The sequence below is a fragment of the Enoplosus armatus genome, chromosome 8 (assembly GCF_043641665.1).
Source record: "Enoplosus armatus isolate fEnoArm2 chromosome 8, fEnoArm2.hap1, whole genome shotgun sequence".
NCBI lineage: Eukaryota > Metazoa > Chordata > Actinopteri > Centrarchiformes > Enoplosidae > Enoplosus > Enoplosus armatus.
Window position 1 is genome coordinate 18,990,110 of NC_092187.1, and position 12,348 is coordinate 19,002,457.

Consider the following 12,348-nt stretch of genomic DNA (forward strand, 5'->3'; position numbering starts at 1 on the left):
GTGACACATTGATGAGTACAACCTTCATGGAAATCGCCCGCATTCAGTTCTCACATTCTTTGCTGATACTCTGACCTGAATAATTTCCTCTGGAAGGAACGAGACAAAATGTTTTTGTTTGGGAAGACAAAAACTGCAGCTCAGAATCAAGCTGAGCTCCCAGAGTCACGCTGGTTCAGGCCTCGTCTGACCTCATAAGCAGAACAGAACAAAACTGTAAAAAAAAAATATATATATATATATAATAATTACTTGTTCTTTCCCCAGACTAAACGAATAAAAATCTGAAAATCTAAAATGCAACAGGTCCTGTTTCCCCTACAAAATCCAGTTTTATGAGACGTTTCATGGATCAACAGCTGAACCAAATTCATTTTAATTAGCGAACCAATTTCATTATGGCAGAGGCGAAATCCCAAAAATCCTCCAACATTTTGAATGACTGAGCTTCAGAAAGATGTGGAAATATGAGGCAAATAAAATGGAAATTGAGTTAAAGTCATCGATTTGGGTTCTTGGCAGTAAAGGACCTGTTGATGCAAACGTATTTCCCTTCGGCTGAATTAAAGGGAAAGCTGGCTTGTTACCCTTTCCCAGCTTTTTTACTGATGTAAACTAATGATAATACAATTATTATATTACAGTTTATTATGAATTAGTGGATGTAAAAGCTTACCAAATCTACAGCAAATGCACCTCATTAAGGTTTAACAACAAATTATCTGTTGTTATGACCTCATGATGTATAAATGAGTGTGATATAAAATATAAATAAAGTATGCAAACAAAAGACATCTGTTATCGACAACACTAAACGTGTCATGCACAACTTTCCACTATTTTTGGATCTAAGGGTGATATACAGAAGTAGAAACGTTTAAATGCATCACTTTTCTCTGTGTAAAGAGTTGAGTCTGTTTGCACTGTATTTGTCTGCATGTGATGTAAAAAATATCTTGCGTCTGTACGCACATTAGTAAATGCTGCCCATCATATGAGCCCCCAATGCCCCCCAAGGTCACAGCATTAATGGTTGTACTGGACTGGTACACACACACACACACACATATGAATCTAGACTGCCCTCTAGTGGTCCAGCTGTTCCTGTAGATGAGGGGTTTTCAAAGTCTGACAGTGTGTGCCCCCCCCCCCCCCCCTCACCCTGTCACCCCACAGGTTTTACAACAGAGCAAATATCTGTTTAGGAATGGATAGAGAAGAGTGTGTGTTACAGGAAAATAAATTTTAAAAAGGGGGGGGGGGGGGGGCACTACAGTTCTCATAATTTGTAGTGGAAGTATAATGTTGCCATGGAATCAGTTTACAGATCTGTTTACATTTTGGCACCATGAAAAATATGCCGAATTACCAACTAGCAGTTCCTATTTGCAATGTACCCATGGATGTACAGAAAACTATCACTGGATTATTTTGATACAGAAGAAAACTTAAAAACGTGATGATTCTCAAGCAAGTTCTGGACTTTCTATACGGACTTATGGACAGGTTGGACTGAGTTATGACCCCGAGAAGGAGTAAGTGTGAGGGTTTTAAAGTACCTTAAAAGTCTCTGTGAGCTGTGTGTCACATCCGCTGCTGCTGCTCCAACTGCTGACTGTGTTGGTGGGCGGCTGCCAAATCAACGCGCCAAACTACAATAACTAACTTCCCGTTATTTTAACAAACACACGTGGTGAAGTGCGTTTCCCCTTTAAATAGCGTGTCCCTCCCATTGTGTTTCCGCCGCGCCCTCCTCGGTGGTTCGGGTTCGGGTTTGGGTTAGCTTACAGTACGGTTAGGCTAGCAGAGATAACTTGTTGGGGTTAGGGGTTAGGGTCGGCGCAGGTTAAGACAAGAGGAAACACGTTATTGACGGAGAAACAACATACACCTGTCCCCCACCTTCACCTCACCTTAGTGTCTTTGCATCAACTCTGCTGCGCCCCCTGCAGGCCGCACCTCACTATTTGAAAACCTGCGCAGTAGAATCATAACACATACTTATTTTAAAAACTATGAACACTACCTAATAAACCTATTTTGTCATAAACTTGAAACCTCTTGCATAATGACTATTATAAGGCTAAAGAGTCATACAGTCTGTTTCAGTTTCTTTCTTCACCTAAGGTTTCATCTTAGTAACTTCTTCACATTGCTGATTGGGGAAGGTATGCGACTGATGTGGCATGTTATTCATAGCAGCTGATCTATGACACCTATGAGGGTGACAGTGAAAGTGACAGGAACTGTCACTGGGTCCTTGTCAGTCAGCTCTGCTGGCAGCGGGACAACAGACGGAGCAGGTGGAAAGGAAAGATAGCTCACATACCAACATGCCACAGAGCAGCACAAGGCAGCCTGTGTTGGTTTGACTGTCTCCTGCCTCCTTTGGCTTTACAGTGAAAGAAGATGTTCGCTGTAAGCTAAACTAGTGCAACAGAAATGATAATTTACCTACTACCAAATTTTGCTGTTGTGAAAGTACAATGAACAGTGTCTAAGCCATATTTATTGCAAATAATGTGCTTTATCTTTAAATATTCAAAACAATATTCAAATCCTCTTTCACTAGGCTCTTGTTAAATTTTTCCGCTGACAGATACTGATCACGGGTTTGCTTCCTCAGGAAGAAATGTGTAAAAATATACACACAAACATATGAAAATATTCTGTTTATAGACCATGCAATTTAGATAATGGATTAAAATGCATGCTGAGAAGAAACCCTGGGTGTGATCAAGACAACAAAAAAGCACAAAAGTGTGCAGAGCAGGTCACGGCTCAGACACAACACTAACAGATGAGGTAGCACTTGGCACTGATGCAGTCATTCAGAGACGACACACCTATGAGTAGATCTAATTGCACACTAAAAGATAAGAGTGATTGAATTATTACACAACGCTGCTCCAGCAGCAAAGCACTGGTAACCTTTGAATGTGGCAGACTGTCTAGAAAGTTGTGTTCTAGTCCCAAAATGGGTTCATTCAAGCACTTTTTCTGTGTTCTCTACAAAGTCTACAAACAGCAACCTGGTGTTAATACCTACTTAGAGAAATATCTTTCAAATTGGGATTTATTTTCACAGCAGTGGGTGACCTTAATGTCAAATTACAGGAAAGAGCAAATCTATTTGTCTCTAAAAAGGCTGCAGCCGTGATAAAATGTTTTTCAGACAGACCGTCTGCTCGTAAATGCGCGGCAAAGGTGTTGCATAAAGGCTAAACCAGGAGGTGAGGAAAACAGGTTGCACCAGTTCTCTGTTTCACAAGACACCAGAGGAAAACTAAAATTACTCCAAATGTACGTAAAGGAGATTTGTTAGTTGTTGGACAGTGTATGAAATTATAACAACGTAATAAAAGTTGTTCTATCGGCTCGTGTATAACTGACAGACCCGCAGTGACAGTAGCTGCTGTGTAACAAGCTCGTGAGTTGACATGTGCGTCACAAACCACATGTTTCAGATTCTTATCACCCAGTGGCCACTGACGATGTGCTTTGAGTTATAGTAAGGTACGTTCTGACAAGGCAGGACATACTTTCTACATATTTTATTTAAAATCAACACCCTCCAATTATGATGCAAACTTTTGCTTTGACAAACTGCACTGAGCAAATAGGCTCAATGCAGTCAATGTTAGGTACATTAACATTTGAATATTAGCCAATGCCTGCAAGAAAACAAAGTCAACAAAGCCAGACAAAACAGATTTTAGGAAGTGAAATTATCAACAACAGTCACCTTTTAAAAATATCTCAAAGGAGAACTAAGAGGGGAACCAGCCAACTTGTGAAAGCAGATGGTGATGTACAAAAAGGTTCATACCTGTAGATCACAAGAGGCGCATTAAAATGACAAAATAACCCATCACTGCGTAATAGTATTTAATTTACAAAAACCACAGCTACAGTGAGACAGTCAGTGTCCCTGATTGCCAATTTTATGAGAAATAAAACACTGTATAATACGAGTAACAAGTAAATGCGTGTAGGCATGACAGTCAATGTATTCAAGTCCTGTTAGGCGGTCTCTGGTTATAATAGCTTAATGCAATAAAAATGAGAATGCATAAATGTGTGGTTAAGCTGCTTCCCAAATGTTTTGTGTCTTCATCATTCATATATCAATCTCTGGTATGTTTCTTTAAATATAGCATCTGAAGGGAGTCTGCGGCAGTCCTATAAGGTGTAAGATTTGGTGCCGATGCCTCAGTCCCTGAGCAGCCCAAGCCTCTTCAGGGCCTCACGGCGGTCATCTCCGTTCCCTGAACGAGGGCAAATCAGTACACTGATGCCTTGTGATCGAGGCAGCTTCTGAGAGTCTGCGGAGTGCTGAAAGGCAGGCAGGGACCTCCGTGAGTCCGGCTCTTTGCTGGTGGCCTGGCTCGCTTGCCCATGTCTCTCTCCCTGAGCGTTCGAAAACTCTTTCCCACTCCCGAGAGAGGCGGGCCGCGGCCGATTGTTACGCATCTGCCTGGGGTTGTTCTTGCCGATGACGCCCTGGCTGGCCTCATCGGAGTCCTGACTGGCCATATAGCTGCTTAGACCAAGACAAGAACGCTCCAAGGAGGCTGACTTGACACCTATGACCTTGGGTGGGGTTAGGTGCTTGACCAGGGCAGGAGGGGTGAGAGGGGGCGTAATTGCCTGTACATTAACTGTGGCCTCTGAGACACCTTTGACAGCAGATAGTTCATTATCTGACAGCAGAGATCTGTTGGAGTCACTGAAAGCAGCAGGTACTGGGAGAATTTCAGGAGTCTGGACTGCAGGAGGTGTAGAAGTACCTGATTGTGACACAGCTGCAGCAGACTGGAGAGGGACGGGGGCAGGAGGTGGGCTGTTGACACGGGTGTAAGATGGAGTCGAGGGTGGTGTATGTGGTGCTGCTGGGCTGATTGGAGAAGGAGGAGCTGCCCATGACCTTCTAGTTTTGGGAGAAAGTTTAGGGCTCAGGGCGGGGCCTGAATCTGCCTCATCGCTTTTAAGCAGGCCAAGCTTTCGGAGGGCCTCGATGCGGATCCTCTGGGGGTCCAACAACAGCCGGTCACTGCTTGTTGGCACCGAATGACCCGGGTTGCCATCAGCCACTGCTGCCTTGTGTGACTTCAAAATGATGTTGGCAGGAAGCTTCTTGGGCTTAGGGGCCACAGCAGGTGGACTTCTGGGCTCAGCGGCTTCAGGAGGAGGATATATTTGGGAACCAGAGCTGACAGCTAATGGACTCAGTTCTGGGGGCTTATTTGGATGCTCGTTTGGAGGCTCGTTTGGAGGCTCCTGGTTCACAGGGGAGCTTGCTGAAGTTCTTTTAGCAGTGGCTCTCTGGCATAGCTGCTCCAAGTCAATATTTGCTCCTGGCTTCTTGTTGGGTATTCCTGCAGATGGAGGAAGGTCCCTTGCTTTCTCTGGCTGTGGAGGGGGACCTGGCTCATCCATGAAGTCTGAGGGCGGAGGGATCAGACCCAGATCTATCTCAGACGCCTTAGTAGACTGACCGGGGAAAAGCTCGGCACTTGAGACAATCTTTAGCTTACCATCTTCATCCTTGGATAAACACAACACCTCAGTCTTAGTAGCCGATGGGGGGATTTCGACTGATTCATTGACCGGAGGTTTGGGTTGAGTCAAGAGGTTCACTGATGCTTCGAGATCTGTCGTGTTGGCAGGAGAGAACTGTGGTTCTGAGGTTTGATTCAGAGTGTGATGCTCAGCTTTGTCTGATTTCTGGAAACTGGAAATGTCTAAGAAAGAAAAGCACAAGTTATTGGTGTTATCTTAGTGTAAAATGCACATAGACGTAACCAACTAAGAAAACATGCAAAACAGAATATTTCACGACATGAACATACCATTTACTCTCATCTTTTCTGCCTGTGACACATGATCTGGTTCGTCATTGGACAAGCCGCTGTCCTCCTGCACCTCCAGTGCTTCAATCGTTTCCTCCAGATACATGAGACACGCCCTCTCTTCTGCAGATAAGTGCTCCATACTGTCTTCACTCTGCACACACAGTAAGAGACTGTGAAACGTATTACAGAAATGTCAACTCTGAACAGTTTCTCAACTCTTTAGCAATCTCTGCCCTCCATTTAACCCGCGACCCATTTAAAACACGGCCATGAGAGACGAGACAGAAACAATAGGTCAAAGTTGTTTAGTGTTCAAACAGCTGCAGAGGAATGACTAATTATACCGCTCCTGTCCTGTTCTTGGCTATCTGTCATTCTACGCTGGTCTGTCAGAAGAATTTATTTTCAGGTGACTGCAGGAGCCTGCAAACAGCTTGAAATCTTCTCCCTCTGGTCATCTTAAAAGAAAACTCTCACTATAACCCCTGGAAGGCCTCTCTCTCTGAAACACAAGTGTACTTCACCTCAAAACAGACTCACTTCCTCTCATCATCTCTCACTTGACCTTCTCATGTTGACTGTAAATGTCAACGCAGGCATCATTACAACCTGATGTACAAATCTCAGTTCTTTATTTCCCCATTCCAACAAAGCCCAGAAGCTTTGTCAAATAAAGTAGTGTTTATTCAGACAGGCCAGTGGGAGCTAACAGTAAAGTGTGTCGAGATGAGGAGATATACAGCAGCACTCACAAAGCCAGAGTTCATGCTGATTACGCTGTCGCAGCTCCCGGCACTGTCCATATTGCTCAAGGACTCCATGGCAACGCCGCCTGGCCACGTGTCACTCTTCGGCATTGCACAAGGAAAGAGGATGGAGGGCAGGATCTGGGCCTCACGGTCCTCTTTTGATTGTGTAAATATCACCAAGAATCAGCCTGAGCAAGAGTCTGAAAGGTCGAGGAGAAAATGTCAGAACAGGACAAAAAAAAAAAGAACATGGAATCAGACGTGTGGCGCCGCTTTCTCCACACTTCGTTATACAATTCATCAAATACAAAGACGGACCTCATACAGCCAGTAAACATGAGATGAAGCTTTAGTTTGAGGCTAGAAACAGTTCACAAAATTAGTTTGTAAACGTCACAGCAATAACTATTAATGTCAAATCTCGCCATTAGTGTGATGAATGAATGCCATAAGTTACAGCTGATAGCTAAATGATCCTCGTAATGTAATAGCTCTCCTATTTAAGATGTCACATGTGCTGTCACAGTCGCTGTGATATATTAAACATCAGCAGTTATGCTAATTGAGTCATTACATAAATTAATGGATGAATTAGTGTTTTATTTATACATTAGACGTGGCCTTGATTAATATAAAGTCCATAGATTACTGGGGTTTTCTTATTTTTAAAGATAGGTTTTCACAATAACCAGTATAAACAGGTTTTATGAGACAGGATCTGACATTTTATAGACAAATCAATTCATCTAGAAAACAAACGGCAGAGAACTGATGTCATAACTTTTTAAGTTATGACATCAGCAAATCTCTGTTAAACAGTTTATTACATTAAACAATCATAGCGATGTCTGTCTCTAAATGATTCCAGCAGCAGATAGCTGGAAGAGGATGTTTTGCATTGCAGCACTCAGGTTATGATGCACAAATAAATGGAAGTCATACAGTGATGCTTTAAGCAGTTCATGTATTGGTATTCTTTTGTTTGTGACGGCACATACTTTACGTCATGTGCAGTCTGTGTAAAAACAGTCGATATGCCGTGTTATGTTGCATCACTGCGCTGCTTACTTGTGTTTCCTGCCTATTATCCTGTGTATATATTACTAATGAAAGTTCAGGCACGAAGAAAGCATGTCAGGATTATTACTGGCTTCTCATCTGCCGAAGGGATACAAGGATGGGGATTTTCAAAATCCTCACTAATAGATGGCTGATTAAGAAACAAATAGGGCAGTAAATGAATTCATGAGAAGAAAAGGCCACTTAAAGTTCTTAGCTCCTCCTTTCTCTTTTAAGTGCTTAAAGTGCATTAGCAAGTGCCAGAGGCAAATACCACCAACAATGAAGAGCGGTTGAGGCATGGAGGGATAATATTTGATCAACTCGGTAGTAAATTTTGGCTAAATAGGTCACACAAATGCAATATACTGCATCCCGAGACAAAAGCTTTACAACCTGTTATGTGGCTTATTCATCACGTAGCTTCAGCTGCACAATCAGGTTCAGGTGTGTTCGTGGAAGCAGAGCGAGGCTTTATTGTTCTCTTATCTGAGAAAACGTTTGATTAAACACACAACAGCAACGGAATTAAAGTTTCCCTTTATGAGTCAGTGTCACTGTTTGTCTGCGAATTAGCCTCCAAAGTGACACGAAGCCTCCAAGCCTGACTCTGCATGAAGGCGGCGTGTTATCACAGTGATTACAGGGGCACCAAGTTCCTCTGAGGACGACCCAGGCACAGACACTCGTTCACCGTAAACAATTAGCCCCTCTGCCAGTACGAGAGAGTCCAAATTTAAATGATGTGTGATACTAGAAATGTTTCTAGAAAAAGAAATGGGATCAGCTTTGGGGATGTTTCTTGGACTGCATGCAGATTTCATGACAGCAGCTTAAACAAAGTGAAAGATTTATCAGTGAGATTTTAAAACTGCAATATAATGATGACTAAATAAAACGTCCCCGAGTCCCTTCTTCAGGGCTGCAGTGCCCATCGATACCAGTGAGGTCATGTCCTTTTTTTCTGTTTGGGGATTTCAGTTAGCCATTGGGGAATTTACATTCCCACAATCTAAAAAGGACACGTGGGGGGATTTTTAGAGGCAGATTCAACTGTATTATTACTTTTACGTCTAACAATGACGGATAGTAAATGTTGTTCCTTTACAGAAAATGTAACTGAACAGTTTAGAATTAATAAAATATGAAGAAAATTGGACCTCAGTATTTCTAAAACCCTGGCCATGGCCTTGGTTTTACTAAACCTGAGCTTTTTTTGATTAAACATAGATAAACGGTTTCAAAATATATCATTTATATGTATCTATATGAGTCCATATATAAAATATGAGTTGTAACATTCAGAGTTCCCTTTGCTTTTATGATCTAGAGCAGCAGCTCCCAAACTTTTTGGCTCTTAGCCCCTTAAAATGATGTCATGTCTACTTGTGACCCAAATGAGCAGTTTTCCCTCTCAGATTTTTCCCTTTGAAGGTTTTTTGGAGGTCTTACGAGGTAAAAAATATCCAGTATTTGACTAGAAAAAAAAGATCATAATTCATCACTGTTACAAATCTCCATCTTATCAGTCATTTCTTTCTATAATAATTAAATCCTAAAACAAGTGAAAGCATCAGCAGATACAGAGCGGTGAGAATTTGAAACTGTTTCAAACAGAAATCAACTTGTTTAAAGAATTCTGTTAGAAATGAGCGTCTGTGTTTTGAAACGAGAAAGCAGGTTGCTGCACTAGTATGAAGGAAAAGAAAATACTTGAGATTTACAAACGGATTGAGATATATTCTCATTTCACTGACAGATTATTTCCCCCACAAAATAAGAGTCTAAAGATTCAAGTTACCCAGAAAAAATTACTTGGTAAGAAGGAGATGTTTGCAGTGATTTTGTGACTGCTCAGATACTTCTTGGGATGTATCCTAGGTTGGAAACCACTCATCTAGAACACTGGCAAAGAGGCATGTTGAGCTTGTTGACATGAAGACATAGCGAGGACAGTTGGGGGAAAAACCTGATCACTAACACCCACATAGGCACATGTTTTCTGGCAACAAAAGCTGGTTGACAAAGCACCTACTTGTGTTCTTGTAAAAACTTTAATAGGTGCTAATTACTGTCCCTCCCATTAGCTCATTGAGACCAGCAGAGCGAGGAACAAATGTCCAAGCTTGAGCAGCCAACACCTCTCAAACCAGAACAAGGCAACAAACCTGTAGGGCAGCAGTGGGAGAGCTCACTGCACCCACAGCTGAGTCAGGATTTAATAGTGACAGGAATGTCACTTTGCTTGCTTCCAAGTCTTCAAGACAACTCTTAAATTCATCCGAGCGCTCTGATGTGACTGGGTGTTCCACTTGAAACACAACTTAGCTTGAAACTATAAAAAGGGAGGATCAGCTCCAGTTATTTAATGTGTTTACTGTGAGAACAGCTGCACAGTTTGTTATAGTGTGCAAGTAAAAGAAAAAAAAAAATATAGGGTCCAAAAAATGTGAAGTATGTGTTCAAGGGCAGCCAGAGAACTGGTTTAATAAGTAACCGTAAACAAAAGTTCATGGTGAACGGCAGGTTGTGCAACTCACAACCTGCTGGAGTGAACAGAACTATTTCATTAATGTTTAGCTTGGCACCTTGTCCCACTAAAATGACTATTATTGACATATATGTGCAAATATTTGTGCTTTCCCTCACTCAACCTCCACTCACCAAACCACCAAATATTCAATGATTAAACACGTATGTGTCATCTTCGAAAAGAAATATGGGCTTCTATAGAGCATGACAGGTGATTAGTAATGCTGATCATATGAGGCAGGAGTATTTCACCCGCCCCTCCACAGTGGTGGAAAGTACATTTACTCAAGTACTGTACTGAAGTACTATTTTGAGGTACTTTACTTGAGTATAACCATTTTCTGCTATACTTTATACTTTCACTCCACTACAATTCAGAGGAAAATATTGTACTTTTCACTCCACTACATTAATTTAATACCTACATTAATAATACAAAATATAATCAGCAAATCAACTATGATGTATTAGTAGCTATAGGTTAAGATAAGACTTTATTGATCCTGATGGGAAATTCACAAACTACCCAGCAGTATATAAAGTATTTCAAATTAGCTCCACCTTTACCAGCAGCAATATTAAAGTAATGGACACATGAATGCATCAATAACTATAATCCAATAATATAACATACATTATTATGAAATGGGCCAATTCTGCATAATAATAAAGTACTGAGTAATGAGGACTGTATTTTCATGCTTGTACTTGTACTTTTACTTGTAACACTTGTATTCTATTGCTACTTTTACATCTTTTACAGAAAATCTGAGTACTTCTTCCAGCACTGTCCCTCTACTCGACCCAAACTGCTGATAACCAACACAGGACCACACTGTCTGTGTAAATAGTGTCATTCACACTCGTAAAGCCTCATCAACTACATCGATTAAAAGCCAGGCAAAGTATAACTTTGTTCTCAACAAATGACTCACACACAAAGTCTAAACAAGGGTGATAACATTTCCAGGAAAGCACTGATGGATGACTTTTTAAAATAACTTAACAACGTTTTCCTCATAACTTGTAAATCCACTGTATCCAAAGCAGAAACATATAACGATTTCCTGATAACTCACCGGAGATGTTACACAAGTCTTGGTTACACCGTGCAGCTGTGCGTATATATATATCAATATATGTATATGTATATATAAGAGAGGGCTGTTTTCAGATCAGTCCATCGCTCCCCTCAGAGCCCCGCGGCTGCTCTGTTCTTGGAAGTCAGACTACACGACGAGAAGTCACTGACGGAGCAGGTGGGAAATAATTGCAGCCAGGTGAGCCAATTAGCTTCCGGACAGGTTGGCGCGTGTGGCCAATCAGTGAACGTCTGATCAAGACGTTTCCAAAGAGGAGCCAATCGAATAACAGCAGCTAAATGAACGCAACCCAAATGGATTAAAATCCATTATTAATCTCCACAGCAAAAGTAGAACAAAATATGACAATAAATAAAAGTCATAGGCTACATATAATGTGTGTAAAGATTTGAGGCTTTTACATTTGTTTGCTTATTTATTACTTATTACTTAGCAGCTCTGTGAGGCTGTACAAGACATAGCAGTGCTTTGAGCTACATGCTAACATGCTCATGATGGCACTAGAAGAAAAGTCAGACACCATAAAGTGATTACAATTCATCCTGAGGGGAACATGAATGTCCAAATGACCAAATCCACTCCAATCCATCCAATATTTATAGAGGAAGGAAAATGTTGAGATATCTAAAAGTCCCTCATGTTAAGTAACCTGATTTGGCTACAAATGATTTATGTCCAAACTGTAATGTAACAACTGTGAGCAGACAAAGGTCACTTCAGTTCAACATCAGTGTCAATATATAAAATTAGCACCACTTTCTAATAAGGCACCGTTAATAAAGAGTTTATAAGTAGTAACTACAAGTAGGTAATAAAGTTACTACTTTATACTACCTTTATAAAAGGTACCTTATTAGAAAGTTTGCCATAATGTTTGGTCTTGTTTGTGTGTCCACAATACCACATGGCTTGTTTTCATTCGGACAGTTTGTGCTTGTTGGGAGTTTGTGAACAAAGCAGGTCTATCTGCAGATATCAGCCTCACAGAGGAGCCCATCTGTTTTCCAGGAACAGCAGCACACATCTGTGACGTCTGTTGCATATCTATGG

The 12,348-nt window shown here is 41.3% G+C and overlaps 1 protein-coding gene across 3 annotated transcripts; it reads right to left on the bottom strand.

Moving 5' to 3' along the window:
- Positions 1-3,871: 3,871 nt before the first annotated feature.
- Positions 3,872-11,393, bottom strand: LOC139289068 (specifically androgen-regulated gene protein). Of its 3 annotated transcripts, XM_070910569.1 has the most exons (4): positions 11,275-11,393; positions 6,608-6,804; positions 5,853-6,006; positions 3,872-5,744 (listed from the first exon to the last, which is right to left on the bottom strand). In XM_070910569.1, exons 2-4 carry the CDS (start codon positions 6,710-6,712, stop codon positions 4,213-4,215), a joined length of 1,791 nt encoding a protein of 596 aa, XP_070766670.1. In that variant the 5' UTR covers positions 6,713-6,804; positions 11,275-11,393; the 3' UTR covers positions 3,872-4,212. The 3 variants fall into 3 exon arrangements, with proteins under 3 accessions (XP_070766670.1, XP_070766672.1, XP_070766671.1); XM_070910571.1 differs by lacking the exon at positions 6,608-6,804 and having other exon boundaries at positions 5,853-6,025; positions 11,275-11,387; XM_070910570.1 differs by lacking the exon at positions 11,275-11,393 and having other exon boundaries at positions 5,853-6,025; positions 6,608-6,702.
- Positions 11,394-12,348: the final 955 nt, after the last annotated feature.

Coding starts and splice junctions, on each gene's coding strand:
- LOC139289068 (XM_070910569.1), bottom strand. CDS start 6,712: ATGCCGAAGAGTGACACGTGGCCAGGCGGCGTTGCCATGGAGTCCTTG. Junction 6,007..6,607: donor TCAGCATGAACTCTGGCTTT/GTGAGTGCTGCT, acceptor CTGTGTGTGCAG/AGTGAAGACAGTATGGAGCA. Junction 5,745..5,852: donor AGAAAAGATGAGAGTAAATG/GTATGTTCATGT, acceptor TTTCTTTCTTAG/ACATTTCCAGTTTCCAGAAA.